The 21,938-nt window shown below is 40.2% G+C and overlaps 1 protein-coding gene across 4 annotated transcripts in view; it reads right to left on the reverse strand.

Annotated features, from left to right (window-relative positions):
• ccdc191 (coiled-coil domain containing 191) overlaps nt 1-21,938 on the reverse strand; it is a 53,367-nt gene that overhangs the window by 7,432 nt on the left and 23,997 nt on the right. For all 4 annotated transcript variants that reach the window (XM_059968075.1, XM_059968076.1, XM_059968077.1 and 1 more), the window contains 5 exons: nt 12,828-13,318; nt 12,171-12,274; nt 11,155-11,237; nt 9,297-9,398; nt 314-457 (listed from right to left, as the gene is read on the reverse strand). In XM_059968075.1, the coding sequence (XP_059824058.1) occupies nt 314-457; nt 9,297-9,398; nt 11,155-11,237; nt 12,171-12,274; nt 12,828-13,318 (924 nt within the window). The remainder of the gene's footprint in view (nt 1-313; nt 458-9,296; nt 9,399-11,154; nt 11,238-12,170; nt 12,275-12,827; nt 13,319-21,938) is intronic.

Here is a 21,938-nt window from a genome sequence, read left to right on the forward strand (position 1 = left end):
TCTTTACTTATACAGCAATATCAAAGTTCACATCTTCACTATTGTTTTGGAAGTTCTTGCCAAACATTGGCCACACTTATGAACAACGATTGTTATCAATCTTAAAATTGAAATTTATTTTCTTTTTCATCCCATAATTTATCCAAAAATAACATACAAGACTTAATTTTTCTGCCATTTGCTAACTTGGATTCTTATGCTAAGCTCATCTCGTACACATCAGGCTGAAGTGCAAAAACCTAGTCTTTCCTCACATTTAGCATTTTCTGCACTTGAATCTCCCTGCATCATGGTTGTGACTAACACAACTTACCTTCATGTTTTGCTTGGAGATTTCGAGCAGCTTTCGCCAAGGCTTCAGACCTCGTTTATTCAAAAGAAAATCCTGATAGTGCTTTTCTGCTGCAGACTTGATTTGTCTTTGTTTTTCCAACCAGGCCTGCTTCTCAATTTCTTTCTGAAATGACATTAGGAAAATAAGACACTCAGTGTATAACTTTTCAGGTCGAGACCCTTCGTCAGGACCTGAAACGTTGACTGCTCATTTCAACGGATGCTGCCAGACCTGCTGAGTTCATCCAGCTTGTTTGTACGTCTTGATTTGACCACAGAATCTGCAGTATACTTTGTGTTTACAGTGTATAACTTGCAGTCCATTATTTATGCAGGATATTGTAGTTAATGTTGATCTGTGGTTTTTCTTAAAAGATTCAAAGTTTTTATGGTTATAAAGAAGTAAATTGATTTGTATTTCTAGTCAGTGGAAGATGGATAACATTTGCTGTGAACTTCAAAGAAAGTGGTCACAAATGCTTAGCAGGGTCCATGTTCTCAATGTGAGCTGCTGCCCCACATTTTCTATAGTAGATTTGTGAATGGAGCAAGACTGAAGTCATTACTTTCAGATAGCAAATGATATTGGCCTGGTTCCAACTGGTGGTTGGCCAGTGACTCTGCAATTAATGGCTGGGTGATTGCACTTTGCATGTCAACACAATCTAGACTTACACATTTACACACTGCAGCACAGAACAGGCTCGTGATCCAAGTCTGGGGATTGATCTTAATTATACTGAATTGCGGGCTGTATGAACTTGGTACTTTCTCCCTCAGATCTTATGCATCACTATCGACATTTCTGTTGTAAACCAACTTATTTGCAAGGTCTAACCAGTTTGGAAGGAAAAGATAAATAAGGCCAACTATTTTTCTTTTCCCCGCTATTTAAATTAATTAAACAGCAGTTTTCATTAAGCATTTTAAAACATCCGATTGGAAAAAATGCATCCCAATTGTTTCTAAGTATTTCTGATGATCAGAGACACTTCAAAGCAATGGAAATGGCTGCCATGACACTAGGAGCAGAAAACTTCTGTAATGGGTAAATAAAATGGGCAGACTAGCAAAGGCTGCTGAGAACACAATTCAAGTCACTGTTTAAACTTCAGCTGTGAAATATTACTACATTAAACAAACTTTATTTCAAATGCAACACCTCATTGAGGATCTAAATTATTGAAAAAAATTAATGCAATACTTTACTCATTACTCTTACCAAATGGGCAGTTTTAACTGGATGGAAATTAAATAGAACAAGTATAAATTAATTATATCCGTGGCAACATGATTCCCTGCCACAGTCTTTGGCAATAATTCAACTTTATCTTCATTCAACCAAACTCACAGATTAAAAAAAAGTGAGATTTTGGTTAATCCTGTTTATTTTGGAAGGGTATTTATATTCTGGCACTCATGATCATATCAATTACCTTGCTCCAAGTTACTTAATACCATGATCTTTCTTCCCTGCTGTGTCAGAAATATCAATTAATTTAAACAAAGAAAAATATTATTTATCTAGTCATCTGCAGCCTCATTTTGAATGACTTCACTACCTACCATCTCCCTTTTTTGACCATTAAACTCAATTGGCCTTGTAATTCCTACAGTTTGCTGATTAAACTCTGGACCATTGGTCAAATTTAGTTTCATTGAAACACAGAAAATGACAGAAGTAATTTGGCCTTTCAAATCTGTTCAACAATTTAATCTAATCAAGTTTGATCATCAATCTTTGTCCCTATATCCCTACTTCCCTTTAACCCAGAGATTCCCAAACTTTTATGGGTTACCGCCACCTTGGCACCCAGACCAGGTCCACATGACTCCTTCCCTCTTTTCAGCCATTACATAAAAACTGTAAAGAATTTTGATTTATGATGCACACTGAATGACACCAGGAACTGTAAATTCAAAACAGTGACAAATAATTGAAAAAACCAAATAACTAAAAATAAAATTAATTTTTTTTTATTTAATTATAGTAGAGACAATTTTTGTCATCCATTTTAGAGTGTATATTAGTGCTGCATTGCTTTTTCATCTTTCAATGATGTGGATGGACTTAGTGCAGTGATATCAGCTTCTCAACATCAGGATGAACGTCACTCAGAAGTAGTCTCAGATCCCCACGTTCAGTAATTTGCAGTCTGTTTTGTTACTTCGAAAGAAGTTGAGCTACTTCACTGAAACTGCACTCCACTAAATACGATGTTAGAAAGTCAATAAAGAATATCTTGACCTTTTTCCGCAGCAGAGGATAGCATTTAGAGATTTCTTTCTGCAACTAAAATTCTTGATATAATTTTTGAACCTCAGTCATTTTGTAGTGAGGTAAGTTCTTACTCCATCCTTACTGTTAATTCCTCATTACAAGTGCTCAGGAATATATTTATTATCCAATCTGGAATTTGGATCGCAAGAAGATCCTGAAATCTCCTGAGAGACTCCCTTAGCTTCAGCATAGCTATGGAAAAAGATAAAAACAGACAAAATGGGAAAGTGCTTAACTGGGGAAGGGCTAACTATGAAGGGACAAGGCAGGAACTAGCGAGAGTAAATTGGAAACAGATGTTCAAGGGTGAAAGCACAGAAGTAATGTGCTTTCACAAGTTTAGGGACCACTTGTGCTGGGTTCAGGATAGGTTTGTCCCACTGAGACAAGGAAAAAAATGGTAAGAAAAGGGAACTGTGGCTGACGAAACACGTGAGGCAACTCGTCAAGAGCAAGAAGGAAGCATATGTTAGATATAAGAAGCAGGAAGCAGGAGGGGCTCATGAGAAATATAGGGTAGCCAGGAAGGAGCTTAAGAAAGGACTTAGGAGAGCTCGAAGGGTGCATGAGAAGGCCTTGGCATGTAGGATTAAGGAGAACCCCAAGGCGTTCTATGCATATGTGAAGAACAGAAGGATGATAAGAATGAAGATTGGACTGCTAAAGGAAGGCAACATGTGCCTGGAGGCAGAGGAGGTTGGGGAGGTCTTAAATGAATACTTTGCTTCAGTATTCTCAAGTGAAAAGGACCTTGATCAGGGTGTCAAAATAGAACAGGCATGTGTGCTGGACAATGTGGAGATTAAGGAAGAATAAGTGTTGGATCTTCTTAAAGACAGCAAGATTTATAAGTCCCCAGGACCAGATGTGATATACCCCAGGTTGCTGTGGGAAGTGAGAGAAGAGATTGCTGGAGCAGTAGCTATGATCTTTGAATCCTCTTTGGCTGCAGGGGAGGTGCCGGAGGATTGGAGAATGGCAAATGAAGTACCCTTGTTTAAAAAAGGTAATAGGGAAAATCCTGGGAATTATAGACTGTTGAGTCTTACATTGGTGGTCTGCAAACTATTGGAAAGGATTCTTAAGGATAGGATCTACGAGCATTTGGAGAAGTACAGTCAAGGATAGTCAATATGGCTTTGTGAAGGGAGGGTCATGCCCCACGAGCCTAATTGAGTTTTTTGAAGAGGTAACAAAAGAAATTGATGAGAGTAGGGCGGTAGATGTGATCTACATGGATTTTTACCAAGGCATTTGACAAGGTCCCCCATGAGAGACTCATCCAGAAAGTCATGAGGCATGGGATCAGTGGAACCTTGACTGTTTGGATCAAAAATTGGCTTACAGGAAGAAAGCAGAGGGTAGTAGTGGAAGGAAAGTATTCTGCCTGGAGGTCAGTGACAAGTGGAGTACCGCAAGGATCTGTCCTAGGACCCCTGCTCTTCGTGAGTTTTATAAATGACCTGGATGAAGAGGCGGAAGGATGGGTGAGTAAGTTTGCAGATGACACAAAGATTGGAGGAGTTGTGGATGGAGCTGTAGGTTGTCGAAGGTTACAAGAGGATGTAGAGAGGATGCATAGTTGGGCAGAAAAGTGGCAGATGGAGTTCAATCCAGATAAGTGTGAGGTGATGCATTTTGCAAGGACAAACCAGAAGGCTGAGTACAGGGTAAATGGTCGGTTACTTAAAAGTGTGGATGAACAGAGGGACCTTGGGGTTCAAATCCATACATCCCTCAAGGTTGCTGCACAGGTCGTTAGGATAGTTAAGAAGGCCTGTGGGATGCTAGATTTCTTTAATAGGGGATTGAGTTCAAGAGTAAAGAGGTCATGTTACAACTCTACAAATCTCTGGTGAGACCACACAGAGTATTGTGTTCAATTTTGGTCACCTCATTAAGGGAAGGTTGTGGAAGCAATGGAGAGGGTGCAGAGGAGATCTACCAAGATGTTGCCTGAATTGGAAAACAAATCTTATGAGGCAAGGTTAGCAGAGCTGGGACTTTTCTCTTTGGAGCAGAGAAGAATGAGAGGGGACTTGATAGAGGTCTACAAGATTATGAGAGGCATAGATAGGGTGGATAGCCAGTACCTGTTTCCCAGGGCACCAATAGCAAACACCAGAGGGCATATGTACAAAGTTAAGGGAGGGAAGTTTAGGGGAGGCATCAGGGGTACTTTTTTTTTTATTAACACAGAGGTTTGTGGGTGCCTGGAATGACTTGCCAGGGATGGTGGTGGAGGCTAAAACATTAGGGGTATTTAAGAGCTTCTTGGACAGGCACGTGGATGGAAGAAAAATAGAGGGTTACTGGGTAATGTGGGTTTAATTTTTTTTTAGGAATATATGGGTTGGCACAACATCAAGAGCCAAAGGGCCTGTATTGTGCTGTAGTATTCTAGTGTCTCTGACATGTCTTCATGCAGCTCACCCAGGTGGGCACAATATGCTTGAAGATAATCATCTGGTATTATTTCATTCTCTTCCAACTTAGGCTCAGAAATTGAAAAAGGTTACAACAGCCTATGTTGCACATAAATAGGGTTAACTTAAACAGAAATGTGGAGATGACTGATTTGACTTTGATAAGATTCATATCACTTCCTTGCAATTGAAGATTGATTTCATTAAATTTTGTGAATAATTCTGATAAATAAGCAACGCCATGCCTAATATTCTTGAGTAGATTATGGAATGAAGCATTTGAGTCTTCAAAAGAACATTGCAGCATCTTGGGCAGTTTCATTTCGAGAGCCATCTAACTTCTGTGTGCAACAGCAAATGTTCAAACTGTTCATCATTCTCAATACAAACCTCTCAAAATTGAGACAATGGGACTTGATTCTATTTACCTCTGTGATAGCAGTATTTAATTATTTTAGGCTTTTCATGACAAGATGCAGTCTGTGAATTACATGGTGAATAGTAAATGTTAGGCACAGTAATGACCCTGAGGAAGTGTCCTGTCATTGATGGTGCCCCAAATGTTGCATAAGCAAAAATGTCGGTGAGTGGAATACCCTTCTGTTTGAAAAATTACTCAACAACCTGAAATATTCACTCCCACTTCATATCTGTTTCTAGTTCCCTTGCAAATAATAACGCTTGAACAATGGAGGAGGTACCTAATAAATTGGCCACTTAATGTATGTGTATACTAAATCGCATTGCTGCAACTGGCTTCCATGGTAAAAATTTCTGTAGTTTATCAGTCTTTGGGTGAATAAATTTCTCCTTATCTGTCTCTTCTTGATTAGCCAGGGCATCAAAGGGTATGGAGTGAAGGCAGGGGAGTGGGATGACTGGAAGAATTGGATGAGCCCATGATTGAATAACGGAGCAGACTCAATGGGCTGAATGGCCTTCTGCTCCTATATCTTATGGTCTTAAATGGTCTGTCTGCACCATATCCTTGAGGTGTGCCCTGGATTTTGCATTTCTGCAGCATCAGGAACATCTAATTGTCCAATCCTGTCAGAATCTTGTATGTTTCATGAAGTTTTATCTCATTCTCAACTCTAGCAATTAGAAGCCCAATCTTTCTAATCTCTCCCTATATGTAAGTCCTGCCACCCCAAGAATCGGTCCAATGACTATTGACTTCACTCTCTCCTTGGCAACATCTTTCTTGTGATGAGACTGACATTTTTGCACAGACTTCAAGGAGCTGTCTTGCTGTAGCTCTGTACAATTTGAACAAAAAATTTATACAGAGCCTTGGCGGGACCTCTAAAATGAAGAGTAACAAACCAGACCCCTCTTAAATGCCTGCTGCACCTGTATGTTTACTTTCATGAACTTATGAGGCTCCCAAACCTCATTACAGCACTCTCTTTACTAATCTGTCGCTGTTGGGATAATAACCTGCCCCTATTTGCCACCAAAATAAACAATCTCACATTTATCCACATGATAGTACATCTGCTATGCATTTGCTCATTGTCTATTGTCATTCAGCCTATCCAAATCACAATGGAGCATCTCCACATCCACATCACAGCTTACACTCCCACCCAGCTTTACACTGTTTACATATTTGGAGACAGCATTTCATTGTTCATCTTAGTCATTAAGGACAACTCTTAAAAAACAAAAACTAATCGAGAAAAGAGCCGGGATTCCATCCATTTATTTGGCACATAATGAACTGGGGCAGGAGACTGTTGCCAAACACTTTCTATAACCAACATCAGTAACATCCATGTTTTGTGGCCATTGGACACCACACAGTGGACAGTTTTAACTAGTGTCACTTGTGTATTTATATTCAAAATGCAGTGATTTTTGTCACTGATAGCTGGTGAGTAATAAATGGTAAGTGGTGTTGTCAACAAACTTAAATGCAGCATTGGAGCTGTACTTAGCTGCAGAATTGTACAAAGAGTAAAGCAGGGAGCTAAGTACACAGCCTTGGGGCACACCTGATCTTGACTGATCCTGTCACTATTTTATAAATACTCCACTACTGCATTTTAAATGTCGTCAAGCTAGCTGCTCTACAATTCCCTGTTTTTCAAATAGTAAGGTTATAAGTTACAAGGCTATAATCCATAGAATATTGGAAAATAACTACCAATGCATCCAGTATTTTGATGGTCACTTCCTCAAGTACTCTGTCATGCAGTTTTATGATTTCATATTGATTATAATTAGAGAGTTTAATGTAGAGGCTTTAATGTAAATACAATTGATTTACCAAAACACTTTTGATACTGTTATATTGAATTTGGTAGATACTTTACTCTAAAGAGCAATAAACAAAGATGTGTCTCAAAATACTTACACTACATAAAGGATTCTGTTTAATTGCAGTGTAATAGGGAACCATGTCTAACAATTCACCAGACTGTTAGTAACAAGCTGTTCAGTCCACCTCACCCATGCAGACCATAAATAATGCATCTACTCAATCCCTTTAATCAGCAATTGGCTTTCAATGCCTTGGTGATTCAAATGCAGGTTCAGATACGTGTTGCATGAACTGAGTCTTTAAAGAGTTTACAGTTTTGATTAGTTCTGTTGGCCAGTGAATGAAATGAGCACAAAGCCAGGAAAACACATGCCTATCTGTCTATTGGAGGCACCTATAGTATGTATCCCACATTTCAAAGATCCAATGGTAACAGTGCATTACTTCTAACTTAGAACTACTTTCTCCTCTTTACAAACAAACTTGAATGAGGTACATGGCTCCTCTCCCTCAATTTATGCACAAATTGAGTTGATATAAATAAAACTCAAACATTTTAATTTGGGATAAATAATGTTTACAATAATTGTTTTATAAATGGATCCTGAATAATTGGCCCGTTTATTGGGGCAGCCATTTATTTGGGACATCACTTAAAGAAAATAACCAGGATTTACTTTGTTTATTTGGAACACTATACCACTTAATTGGGGCAGGAGGCAAACAGTTGCCAAACAGTTTCTAACTAGCGTCAGTCACGCATTTGCATAGCTGTTAGACACTACACTGTGCTTACAACAGTAAGTTTTTAAAAAGCGTCAGTTTCAGGTTTTTGTGTTCAAGCAGCAGTGACTTCTGTTACTGATAGTTGACAACAAATAAGCAAGACGACAATTCAGAACTGGTTTGCGCACTATGGTTTCAAGCATTCAGGCTTGGACATGCCAGAACTGCCTGGGAGTGAAAATGAAATGACTTCACTACTTCAGCAAGTTAGAAACTACGAAGGTATTGACAATCATCTTGAATATTACAAAGAAAATGAAGAATTTGGAAGATGCAATCATCTAAAACATTGCATATATTATCTGTACGAGGTGTCTGTGCTGATTTTGTTCATTGTGAGGTGAGGGCCTCCATCGGTCAGACTTGACCATGGATATTATGTCCCAGCTGTCTAGATAGGCAAGCCCGGGCAGTACAATATGAAGGGCAAGCCGTTGTCCATGCAGCAAGCTCCCCCTCTCCACGCAACTGATGAAGCCAAAGGAACTGCAGAGACTGATACAGTTTGGCAGGAGTTGCCAGTCAGCATTAAACTCAACATAGGACTGCCTTATGGACTCCAGTTCCAGATGTTCTCTTGGGGTTTACTCCTGAAGCACTTCCCCATGAGTGGGTATAGCTGCAAGGCAGCGGAGGTTTGAGATAAACTGCCAACAATGCCTGATGAGCCCCATCTGCCTGAAGCGACTGGTTTTAAGGTGCCAGTAACCTGCCTTTGCCCCTTCGCCTGTCAGTAGAAATGGTTCTGCTGGGCTTAGTAGCTAAGCCACACGTGAAGGCCAGGAACTGGAATTGGTTGTCAGAGGCTATTTGAGGTGTACACCATTGGGAGCATTTAATAGGTAGTGGGAGTTAGTCCCCATTAACACCCCCTGGCTATAACAACTTATGTGTTCAACAGAATACGGCAGACAAACTCCATTGATAACTATTAAGAACTAATAAATAGTTTGAGTATTTTAGAGGAATTGGTAGTGTTCTAATTTAAATACATAATTCATTACTCAGTTAAATGGTAGTTAGTCTATTTGTTAAACCTTTTGACTATTCCATGAAACTTGGGCCAATTAATTGAGCCAAATTGTACTGTTCCCAATTAACCAGAATCCACTGTATTCAAAATCCAAACAGAAAAAATTAATACTTAGTAAATTGTCAACAACTTCCAAGCTATACTGTTTAGCATCAGTTTGCAAATTTGTACCTGTCTCTGTAATCTTTTCTCCTCACGCTTCTTTTCTAACAATGCTCGTTTCTCAGCCTCCTGCTGCATTAGTCGTTCTTCCTCTTCAGCTCTCAAGTGTGCCTTGAGGCAAACATAAATACAAAATGTTTTTCAATACCACACAATCGAGAGCAATTCAAACATTATTCCACACAGAAATGCTATTTTAAAATGTCACAATTTAATGCTGCTGTTGTCACTTGTAGTGTTTGAGGAAGTAACTGGCAGGATAGACAAAGGAGAGTCAGTGGATGTTGCTTACTTGGATTTTCAGAAGGCCTTTGACAAGGTGCCACACAAGGTAGAAACCCCTGGTATTACAAAAAAGAAACTAGCATGGATAGAAGATTGGCTGAAAGAGTGGGGATAAAGGAGGCCTTTTCTGGTTGATCGGTGACCTATGGTGTTCTGCAAGGGTAGGTGTTGAGTCTGCAACTTTTCACTGATCTGGATGTTACTGGCTTTGTGGCCAAGTTTGCAACAATACAAAGATAGGTGGTAGGGGCAGGTACTGTTGAGGAAGCAGAGAGTCTGCAGAAGGATGATTATGAGAGTGGCAAAGTAGTGGCAGATGGAATACCATGCAGGGAAGGGGATGGTCATGCACTTTGGTAGAAGGAATGAAGATGTAGACTATTTTCTAAATGGGGAGAAAATTCAAAAGTCAAGAGTGCAAAGGGACTTGGGAGTCCTCGTGCAGGATTCCTTAGAGGTTAATTTGCAAATTGAGTGGGTAATGAGGAAGGTGAATGCAATGTTGACATTCATTTGCAGAGGACTAGAATATAAAAGCATGGATGAAATTCTGAAACTTTATAATATGTTGACCAGACCACATTTTAAGTATTGTGAGGAGTTTTGGGATGCATAAGCTAAGGAAGGATGTGCTGGCATTGACGAGGGTCTTGAGGTTTAAAAAAAATGACCCAGGAATGAAAAGGTTAACATATGAGGAGTGTTTGATAACTGGGGGTCTGTACTCACTGGAATTTATAAGAATAAGGGGAGACCTTATTGAAACCTAATGTATTTTGAAAGGCCTAAACATTGACTGGAGATGAGGAAGATGTTTTCAATAGTGGTTGAGTCTAGGACTAGAGGGTACAGTCCCAGAATAGAAGGGTTTCCCTTTAGAACAGAGAAGAGTAGGAATTACTTTAACCAGAGAGTGCTGAATCTGTGGAATTTGTCGGCATGGATGGCTGTGGAGGCCAAGTCTTCAGGTATATTTAAAGAGGAGATGATGGGTTCCTGATTAATAAGATTACAGGGAGAAGGCAGAAGGATGTGGTTGAGAGTGAAAATAAATGATCGAGTGGCGGAGCAGACCAGATTTCTGCTCCTATGTCTTACAGTTTAGCACATGGTGTGAATGAGAGAAAATGTGAGAATCCCAACCATCACTACAGGAGAGCAAGCAGGAGAAAGTTGGGGGATCTAATATCTGAGGTGCTTATTTTCTTCCTAGTCTGTTTTTAATTAAATACAGCATCAAAACACTAAATTAGTAAGTGTGAACATTTTCTTGACTTTGTTAGTTAGAAAGTGAATTTAGAGAAAAAGTGTAGAAAATACTACATTTACACAGCACCTTTCAATGTCCCAGGCCACCTCAAAAAGTAGTTAATTATGTATTTTTAAAAAGTAGACAATGCTGTAACAAAGGGAAGTGTGCCATTTTGCTTACAGCAAGCATCTAAAAAGTTCCCATAGAATAATGAAGAGATAATCTGCTTAAGGGTTAAATATCATCCAAAACACAGGCCAGCTTGATGTCACTAAGCACTGGATTACATTAAATGATAAAGCAGGAAAATAAAACAATCTTTAAACCTACAAGTTTCTCTTCTTCCCTTTTTCTTTTGAGCTCTTCCAATTCTTTTCTTTTTGCCAGGCGCTGCCTTGCTCGCTCCTCCATTGCTGAGAAAATATTCAAATTGCTTTTTAAAAAAATTAGCAAGCAAATGGATAGCTTTGTATTAATTATTCAATGGTCACCAGTATAACTGGTCATTTCACACAATACAATTTCTAGGATCATATAAGAAAGCATCACTAATTTTGTGTGCAGTATTAATTTGCCTTTGTCAAAAAATATTAAAATTATAGGAAGATTATACAAATATAGTTCATTTGCTGATTAGTGCACCTTTTGAACACAAATCCTAATCCCACCAGAGATGCCTCTTAACTTGCCCTCTCTCCTATCACCATTGCCTTTTAAGTGTATAATGCCCATACTGTATATATAGCCACTCATTGGAAGAGATTATTCAAAGACCAAATAATAGCTAAACCAAACACCATACAAAGCTCAATGCCCACTCTTATCACCAACCATGAATGTGCTTGTCCACTATTATAAGACCATAAGATACTGTATATGATCAGAATTAGGCCATCTGGTCCATCGAGTCTGCTCTGCCACTTTGTCATGGCTGATCCAATATTCCTGTCAGGCCCAATCCCCTGCCTTCTCGCTGTATCCCTTCATGCCCAGATCAATCAAGATTCTATCAACCTCTACCGTGAAAAAAAAAAATATATATATATATATAAAAAAAGACAGCATTCGGGGTAGAAACTAAAAATGCCTACTCTTTCAGTTGGTTTCCTGTCAGGATATCAATTTTAAATGGACCGATAACTAATTCATGAAAATATGTGCCTATTGGTCAACTTAATAACCCCAAGTATACACAAATAAGATGAAAGCAGACAACAAAAGGTTTGATTACACCCTAATTGCACAACCAGCTTTATAGGGGAAATGGAGCAGCAACACACAAACAAAATAGACAGTAATGTTACATGAACCACCAAATAACCAGCAATAAAAGCATGACTGCATACCTTTGACGATTGGGTGAGGTGAAATCAAGTTATGATTGGTTTTGCTACAATTGGTACTGCTTGTGGGACAACTGGATTCCACAGCTAATGAAGGACAATTTGATCTGTAGGAGAATAAAATCAAATAACATTGTCAATGTCAGTGTTTATAACTGCACAAATTCTTCTCAGCCTCTTTATAAAATCTTATTAGATGATCAGGAATTTAAGAAAAGGACTTATTTTCAGAGGTAATTTCTTGCAAGATTTAGCTTGTTTCCCCTCCTTTTGGAACGTGGGTATTGCTAATCTCTAACTATCCTTGAGATGGTGTTAGTAAGCCAACTTGAAGTGCTATTATGAATTACCTACAATATTGTACGATTTACAGGATTTATACCCAGTGACAATGAAGGAATTACAAAACCTTTCCAGGGTCACACATCAGCGGGAATTAGCAAGAATGGCAGATTTCTTAACCAGATTTAAGTGAACCACTTGGGATTTTTTGACAATCCCATAGCTTCATAATCATTATTAATTACAAAATACATTTCAAAATCAATTACAAATACATTTACAACTACAAAATACTTTGTTTTGATTAACCAAACTAAAATTCCACAATATCACTGAGTCTTTTGAAAAAAAAATAAGTGAAGAGGAATGTAACATTACTTGAATTTATGCTCAGTAGCATCTTTCATTTCAAGTTGCACATTTCCAGCGGGTCTTCTACCATGAGTATGCGGCTCAATGTGCATCTTTTGTGTTGCATTAACAATTGCAGTGGTGATGGCCGAAGCTAATTTTGCCTCTTGCTGCAGGATTGTTAACTGTTGCTTCTCCTGCAGTTCTTCAATGATGTACTGTTTTTCCTGAAGTAGCTTTTTTTGATCCTCAATGACTTGCTGTTGGAATGCATGGCGATGTTTAAAGTTGTCCTGAATTACCTTCCCAGTACTGCCAAAATTGGGCTTATGAAGTTCAAGATCCCCACCTGAGATTTTACTCATATTTTGCAGATGTGTTATATCCTCGGAGTTTAGTGCTGCATGTTGGCGGGTAACCTGCCAAGCAAATTTTGGTCCTGCAGCTATAAGTTGATGAGCTTTGCTGTCATCTGTCATTGGAGAAGGATCTTGTTTCTTCATCGCCACCTGAGATTTCTTTTTGAAATAATGTAAAATATGAACTTCTACAATAAATTTAATATCAGTCTTCAAACATTTTAAATAGAATACTTCTGTATAAATTCTATCCAGTTCTCAAAGGAGATGAGAACAAAAAGATTAAGATAAATACTAAATAAAATACCCCAATGTCACGTTATTCTGTACTTGCAGTCAAAGACAAACAAAACTGAAGCATCAGTAGGCAGATGGGCCCTTTGATTCTCATGCTCTCTTCTCATACCCTATGATACCTTTACTTTTTAAATGTCTGTCACTTTCTGGTTTGAATATATTCAATGACTTCATCTCCATAGTTCTCTGATCAGAGAATTCCAAAGAGCTACAACTCTCTTGAATTCCTCCTAATCTCTATCTGAATGCTCCGTCATTTTGACATCTATTTTGGACTCCCTCACAGTTGGGAAACAGCCTCTGAGCATCTACCTTGTGAATCCCCCTCAGAATTTTACAGTCTTCAATAAGATCAGTTTTAAATTCCAACGCACATAGGCTCGGCCTGTTCATCCTTTCCTCGAGGTATTCCTGCACGGCATGCACACCCTTCTTTAAGAACAGACCAATACTGTAAACACTAGTGTTTGATGAAGTTCCATCAAATGTTCTCATTTTAATTGTTGTACCTGTATGATTAGTTTATAAGTTTCATATACCCTGAATCCTTTTATTACTGGAACACTTTGTCCACTCTGTTTAAATAACAATTTGCTTTTGCATTCTTACTTCCAAAGTGGATACCCTCACAGTTTCACATGATTATTGCATCTGCCAGATTCCTGATACTCACTGAACCTATCTATGTCCCTTCTGTAGGCTTGGAATCCTCCTCGCAGCTTCCAACTTACACTGCTTCAACCATTCCCACTTTAACCTCTGTGTCTGTGGCCTCTTGCAGCAGTTTTCCAAGGAAGTGTAACACAGAAGGGAGTATAGCCCTGTAAAGTGAGTATAGGTGGTTAGGGAAGAAGATAAAAGCAGGATATTGAGGTTAGTAATCTCTGTATTACTTCCCGTGCAAGTCCTCATGAGTGTAACCATAGGACAATGCAGCAAATGAATGTATGGTTGAAAAATTGGTGTAGGCAGCAGGGATTCAAGTTTTTTGGGCCATTAAGATCTCTTCTGGGGCAAATGGTGGGAAAGGGAACAGTGGTCTGGCAGTCAGATTTGTAAGTGTTGGCCACTAAGGTGGGTTTGAACTAGTTTGGTGGGGACTGGGAGCATGGAAACAAATGACAGGCAGGAATGTTCTGTAGAAGTTAATGACAGCAGGTCAAATAGACGTGACAGGCAGGATAAAGAAAACACCAGAGCAGCTATATTTCATTACAAGTTTGAGGAGATTTAGTAAGTCACCCAAGAGACTCAAAAATTTCTACAGGTTCTGTCGAGAGCGTTCTAACTGGCTGCATCACCATCTAGTATGGGGGGGGGGGCTACTGCACAGAATTAAAATAAGCTGCAGAGAGCTGTAAACTTAGCTCCATCATGGGCACTAGCCTCCATAGTATCCAGGACACCTCCAAGGAGCCATGCCTCAAAAAGACAGCATCAATCAGTACGGACCCCCATCACCCAGGTCATGTCGTTCTCATTGTTACCATCAAAGAGGTACAGAAGCCTGAAGGCTCAAGCTCAATGACTCGGGGACAGCTGCTTGCCCTCTGCCATCCAATTTTTGATGGACATTGAGCCCATAAACACCAAACCACTAATTCTTTGTTTTTATTTTTGCACTACTTATTTAATTAAATATATATATATATATATAGTATAGCTTTGTACTGCTGCCACAAAGGCAATAAATTTCACAGCATATGCTGATGATATTAAAACTGATTCTGATTTTAACACTGGCAGTGAGAGGATTACCTATTGGATTATGTTGTATTTATTTCAGTGCAAGAGGTCTGACAAGTAAGGCAGGTGACCTTAGGGTTTGCATATTATAGCCATTACTGAAACGTGGTTATGGGAGGAACAGAACTGACAGCTCAATGTTTCAGGACACAGGTGCATTAGGTGGGACAGCAGCAGCCAAAGATGAAAATACTGAAGGGTCTTTGAGGTTTGATGGGTGGAACTGAAAAATAAGAAGGGGATGATCACCCTTTTGGAATTGAACTCTAGCAGCCCAAATAGTCAACAGGAATTAGGGGAACATATATGCAGGGAGACTGTGCAGAGTTGCAGAATAATACGGTTGCCATAGTAGAGGATCTTAACTGTTCTACCAAATACTGAGACTGCCATATTGTTAAGGGCTTAGATGGGGTCGAATCTATTAAGTGTGTTTACGAAAGTTAGGAAAGCTTTCCTACCACTTATATGAGGCTCACTGGCCAATATTAGCCTGGATTTTCCCATTTCACTTCCTGAAAAAGGCACATTTACTACCCCCAATCTTTCAGGACCTTACTGGCTGCTAGTAAAGAAGCCAAGTTCATTGTCAAAGCCACAGTGATCTCCTCATTTGCTGGTGGGTGAGGGAGGGGGATGAACTGAGAAGCTCGAAGGTGATAGGTATTAAAGTTAAAGGGCTGACAAAGAAGAAATCTCATAGGAAAGGAGAGTGGACCATGGGAGAAAGGGAAGAAGGAAGGACACCAGAAGGAGGCAATGGGCAGGTGAAAAGGGAAGGTGCAAGAGGGGACCAAGATGGGGATCTGAGAAAGAGAGAAAGCAAAGGGGAAGGGGTGAGAAGTTGATGGAAGTTGGAGAAATCAATGTTCATGCCATTAGGTTCAAAGCTAACCAGAAGGAATATGAGGTATTGCTTCTCCATCTTGAGTGTGGCCTTATCTTGGCAGTAGAGGAGGCCATGAATTGACATGTCAGAATGGGAGTGGGATACAGAATTAACATTTTGTGGTTACTGGGACATCCCACCTGTTGTGGCAGAAGGAGAGAAGGTGCTTGACGAAGTGGTCACCAAACAATCCTTTCAGGTGAAGCAATACTTCATCTGCAAGTCTGCTGGGGTTATCTACAGAATGTGGTGCTCCTAATGTGGCCTCCTTTACCTCTGTGAGGACTGATGTAGATTGGGGGGTTGCTCTGACTGGAGGTTTGTATGCTAAGTGTTTGGTCAGAGGTAGTGTGGTAAAGTGGATCAGCAAATTACAGATGACACCAAGATTGAGGGCTAGTGGACACCAATGAAAACTAATCAAAATTTGCAACAGGGTCTGGACCAAATGGGAAACTGGGCTGTAAAGTTAACAGATGCAATTTAATGCAGTCAAGTATGAGGGGTTGCACTTTGGGAGGACAAACTAGGGTAGAACTTACACAGCGTACAGTACAACACTGAGGATTGCAGTAGAACAAAGGGTTCTTGGAATACAGCAATAACTCCTTGAGAATGGCGTTCACAGGTTGATAGGGTCATAAAGGGGGCTTTTGAAACACTGGCCTTCATAAATAGAGTATTGAATACAGGAGTTGGGATATTATGTTGAAGTTGTGCAAGACTTGGTGAGGCCAATTTGGAGTATTGTGTGCAGCTTTGGTCACCTACCTACAGGAAAGATATTAATAATATTAAAAGAGCACAGAGAAAATTTACAAGAATATTGCTGGAACTTCAAGACTTGAGTTACAGGAAAAGGCTGAATAGGTTAGAACTTGATTCCCTGAAGTGTTGGAGAATGAGTCAGTGTAAGTGGCTGAAGCAGCTACAAATGCAATATTTAAGAGGCATTTGGATAGGGTCATGGAGGGGCTTTGGAGGGTTATGAGCCGAATGTAAGCAACTGGCAATAGCGGGGAGGAAGCTGTGGTCAGCGTGGACCTGTAGGGGTAAAGGGTTTGTTTCCATCCTACAGTACTCTGAAACCATGCTACCTACATTCTCATCTACATCATTACAATTAAAAAAATAATGTTTTCACTACAATATCATCTATTCTAGTATCAACTCGAAACTTGTTAGCCACATCATAAGAGCATAAGACATAGGAGCAGAATTAGGCCATTTGGCCGATGGAGTCTTCTCCGCCATTCAATTACAGCTGATCCTTCTTTTCCCCTCCTCAGCCCCACTCCCTGGCCATCTCCCCATAATGATACCATGCCCATTCAAGAACTGGTCAAGTTCTGCCTTAAATGCAATCAACAACCTGGCCTCCACAGCTGCCCTGTGGTAATAAATTCAACAAATTCACCACCGTCTGGCTAAAGAAATTTTTCTGCATTTCTTTTTTTAAATGGACGCCCCTCTATCCTGAGGCTGTGCTCTCTTGTCCTGGACTCCCCCCACCACGGGAAACATGCTTTCAACATCTACTCTGTCTAGGCCTTTCAACATTCGAAAGATTTCAATGAGGCCCCCACCCCCATCCTTATAAATTCCAGAGAGTACAGGCCCAGAGCTAACAAACTTTCCTCGTATGATAAGCCTTTCATTCCCAGAATCATACTTGTAAACCTCCTCTGAACCCTCTCCAATGCCAGCACCTTTTCTTGTATCTTCACATTCAAAATCATTTATAAATATTATAAACAGCAATAGACGCAACACTAACCTCTACAGTATACCACCAGTCACAGGCCTTCAGTCTGATGAACAGTCCCCTGGGCTTCTATTCCTCTTCTCCTACCATCAAGCCCATTTTGGATCCAGTTTGGTTAACTCACTCTGGATCCCATGTGATCTAACTTTCCAGACAGGCCACCATGTAGTATCCTATTAGAGGCTTCGCTAAAATCCATGTGGACATCTACTGCACTTCCTTCATCTATCTTCCTGATCACCATGTTAAAAAATTCAAAGAAATTCATGAGACAATTTCCCATCTACAAAGTCATGCTGTCTGTTCTCAGTCATCCCTTGCCTTACCAAAAGAATGTAGATTCTGTCTCTCAGAATCCTCTTTAATAATTTGCCACTAATGTTAGGCCCACTGGTCTGTAGTTCCCAGGATTTTTTTCTTGACCCTTCTGAAATGCAGGCATGCTGAATACATTTTTGCAGCAGTCTTCACCAAGGAAGGAATCCCTAGAATAACACATGCACTAACTTTAAATAACATACAAAAATCCCAATTACAAGGGATAGTAAAGAAGCCAAAGGCAGACAGGTCTCTGGGACCGAATGGATTGCACACTTGAATTTTAAAGAACATGGTTGCAGAGACTGTGGACCCCATTGATTGAAATTTTTCACAACCTGCTGTACTCCAGGAGGGTACCAAAAAACTGGAAAACAATTAATGTGACTTCCTTGGTCAAAAATAGAGAAAGACTGGTTAGATTAACAGCTATTATTGACAAAATGCTGGAGTCAATAATCAATGAGGAAATAGCTATTCATTTTGGAAAGATAAACACAGTGGATTCTGGTTAATTGGGACACACAGGGACAAATACATTTAGACCAATTAAGCATCTGCCACAATTAGCTGAAGTTTAATGGAAATAGTTAATAAGGTATTAAAAAAAAGACAACTGTAACAAATAATGTATTTAAGTGAAATATAGAACAAATTAGAACACTATCAATACTACTGCAGTACAATAAAAATGTGTATTAGTTTCTAATACATCGATTGGGGGGGGGGGGGGAAGTTCATCTACAACGCATTCTTCTGACTGTAACTGAACAAAATCAGTGCAAACACCTAGTGCAGATAATGGACTGCCCTCCTACAATTTAAAAATAGGGAGCGATTCAGCAGGCCAGGCAGCAGTTATGGAAAAAAGTTCAGTTGACGATTAAAAATAGGGAATTTTGTTGCAATTAAACAGAAAGTTGGTGATGCCTCACTTGGGGTAATATGTATAGTTTTGCCTCTTTACCCAAAATAAATAGTAACCTTGGAGGCCGTATGAAGGAGATTTGCCTGGCTGATTCTGGGATGAGAGAGATGTCTACCAAAAGCAAATAAATAGTTTGGGCTTGCTTCCTTTAGAGTTTAAAAGAATGAGAGTGACCATAATCAAATTTATAATATCTTAAAGGGGCTTGACCGAGTAGGCATTGCCCCACTATTGAAAATAAGCCAGTCTTGACCAAGAGAAATAACCAAAAGATAAGGGGTTGCTAATTTAAAATTGAGGTACTAAGAAATTTCATCTGCACAGTGTGGTGAATCTCTAGAATTTTCTGCCTGATAGGTGGTGGAAGCTGGTTCAGTAGAAGTACTTAAAATGGAGATGGAAGATATCTGATAGATTAAGGCAGTGTGATTGGAGAAATGGCACTGTAGAGGAGTTGAAGCCAGAACAGACGTCCATGATATTAAAAAGCAGGACAAGCTTGAACAGCCTGATGGACTACACATGTTCTTACTTTGTCTTCTTGTATTTCTATCCATTAGAATGCAAAATTCTTGGCTCAAGATCCTTTCAGTTTGTTGTGTGGAATATAAAACATATAGTTCATGGGCCAGGACCCCAAATTTGGGCCACCAGTACTATCTGGGGGGAATAATTCTTATAGTGATTTTTGGCAAAGTATATACCCCTAGTGCTAGAAAATATGTGATAGCATTGCAGCAGTGGTACCTTGCATGGTAACCTCCATGCTATAAGAACCATGATCCCATGATGCTCTGCCTATGATAAGATGAATTATGCCAGGTACCTGTCCCCTTACTTTGCTCAGATGATGAACCTCCCAGATAAGAATCTTTCTGTGTATGAGGCCTTCAAGACAGGCCAATTCTCAGTGCAGCTGTCAAGTAACAACCCCTTTGGGCCGATCCCTGTGGACCAGGCTATAGAAGTCACAGTGAACAAAGATACACAGACACCTGGAGGCACATCACGGTTCAGCCTGAATGCTGGAGCTATCAAGAGTTACCGCATAACAGCTGAGCACCGCACTGCACTCCTGGGACAGTCAAGGGAGATGGTGCAAGGCAACAAATCAGAGCTTTGTCATGCAGAGCTACAGTAGCCAAGAATCCAGAAAGATAAGAAAGGAGTTTCAGCAGTGGTTAGCCTCATACATGAATGGGTCAACCCATTTGCAGAGAAGCAGGACCTCATTAGCATCTCTACGGCAAAGGTAGCCCCCAAGGTCATTGCCTCCGACCTGATTAAGGCATATGAGATCGGTGAGCAATGCTATGCAACCTTCAAGATGAGAGACTAGAGGAAGACCCACCAGCAAAGAAATTCCATGACCCAATGAAAACCAACAAGCTGAAAACATTCAGTAATATGTGTAAGAAGAGAAATGAAATCAAATGGGAGAGCGATCATCTTGAAAGCAGACAGGTCTTTGTTTGGACGCATCATAGTGATGGCACAAGGGCGCAGTCTACATACGAGGATATCCTTTCTCATCCCCTTGGACCATTGCCCGGGCCCTGTCCACACAAGAGAAAGACAAATAAAGCTACTTTAGCCACAAGCTTGCAGAAAAATGTAGCAGTCGAAGAGCAACTCCCAGGAAACTCTGCTACTGTGGTTGATGGAATGAACTTGGTCCAAAGAGTGAAACGTGATCAAGTTGCTTTCAGAGATGTTGCCGTAACAATTCTGGGTATGGCTCTGAGGAAAGGCAGTCAGAGTAGCAGAATAGATGTTGTGTTTGACATATACAAGGAGAACTCTATCAAGAATAGTGAAAGGTCTCTATGGGGTGAAGAGACTGGTCATGAGTTGCAAGGTATCACAGGCACACAGATAGTGAGGCAGTGGAGGAGCTTCCTGACCAAAGTCAGTAACAAAAATAGTCTCATTAGCTTCATTGTCCATGAATGGAGGAAGGGGGAGTACAGAGCAAAGCTACAGGAGAAGATTGTGTATGCAACTGTGAATGACAACTGTTACAGAATCACATCGCAAGACAGTGAGGAGGTGTCAGCTCTTCAGTGACAAGAAGAAGCAGATGGCTGCTTACTTCTCCATCCTCCAAGAGAGGGATACCAATCTGTGATCTGCTCAGAAGACACAGATGTCTTTATCATGTCTTTAGCATTTTGTGACAAGATTGAGGCCCCATTGTTCCAGAAGTGCGGCACTAGAACCCGTAAAAGGCTAGTAAACATCAGGAAGGTTGCTCCCACTGTTGGCATAGAGGTTTGTAGGGCTTTATCAGGTTGCACGCTTATACAGGACGTGACACTGTAAGCATTTTGCAGGCAAAGGGAAGACAAGTGCCCCAAAACTTGACCAGCAACAGGGAAACTCAGGACACATTCTTAGAGTTGGGTCAGGAATGGGACCTCTCCCCAGAACTGATGGACAAACTAGAAGCATTTACGTGTCTCCTGTATACCCCAAAAGCATTGACCACCAAGGTCAATGAGCTCAGGTGTCACCTTTTCTGTGCCAAAAAAGGTGAAATCAAAAGTCATCAACTCCCGCCATGCAGGGACTGCTCAACAAAACATGCACAGCAAGCCAACTACCAGGCTGGTATATGGAGAAGAGGTTTGGAGAAGGACCCACAAGTGCCAAGCCCTGTTGGCAGAGGATGGAAGATGGAGAGAGAAGAAAAAGCTGAACTGTTGGTGGCACACTGGATGGAAAGGCCCGCCAGCACCTGATGCTGTCCTGGATCTACTGCCCTGTAACTCTCCAAAAAAAAGTTCATTCCCAAGATGTATGTGTGTTGCAAATGGCCTCAGGTGTACTGGCAGAC

This window comes from Hypanus sabinus, chromosome 4 (assembly GCF_030144855.1).
Source record: "Hypanus sabinus isolate sHypSab1 chromosome 4, sHypSab1.hap1, whole genome shotgun sequence".
NCBI lineage: Eukaryota > Metazoa > Chordata > Chondrichthyes > Myliobatiformes > Dasyatidae > Hypanus > Hypanus sabinus.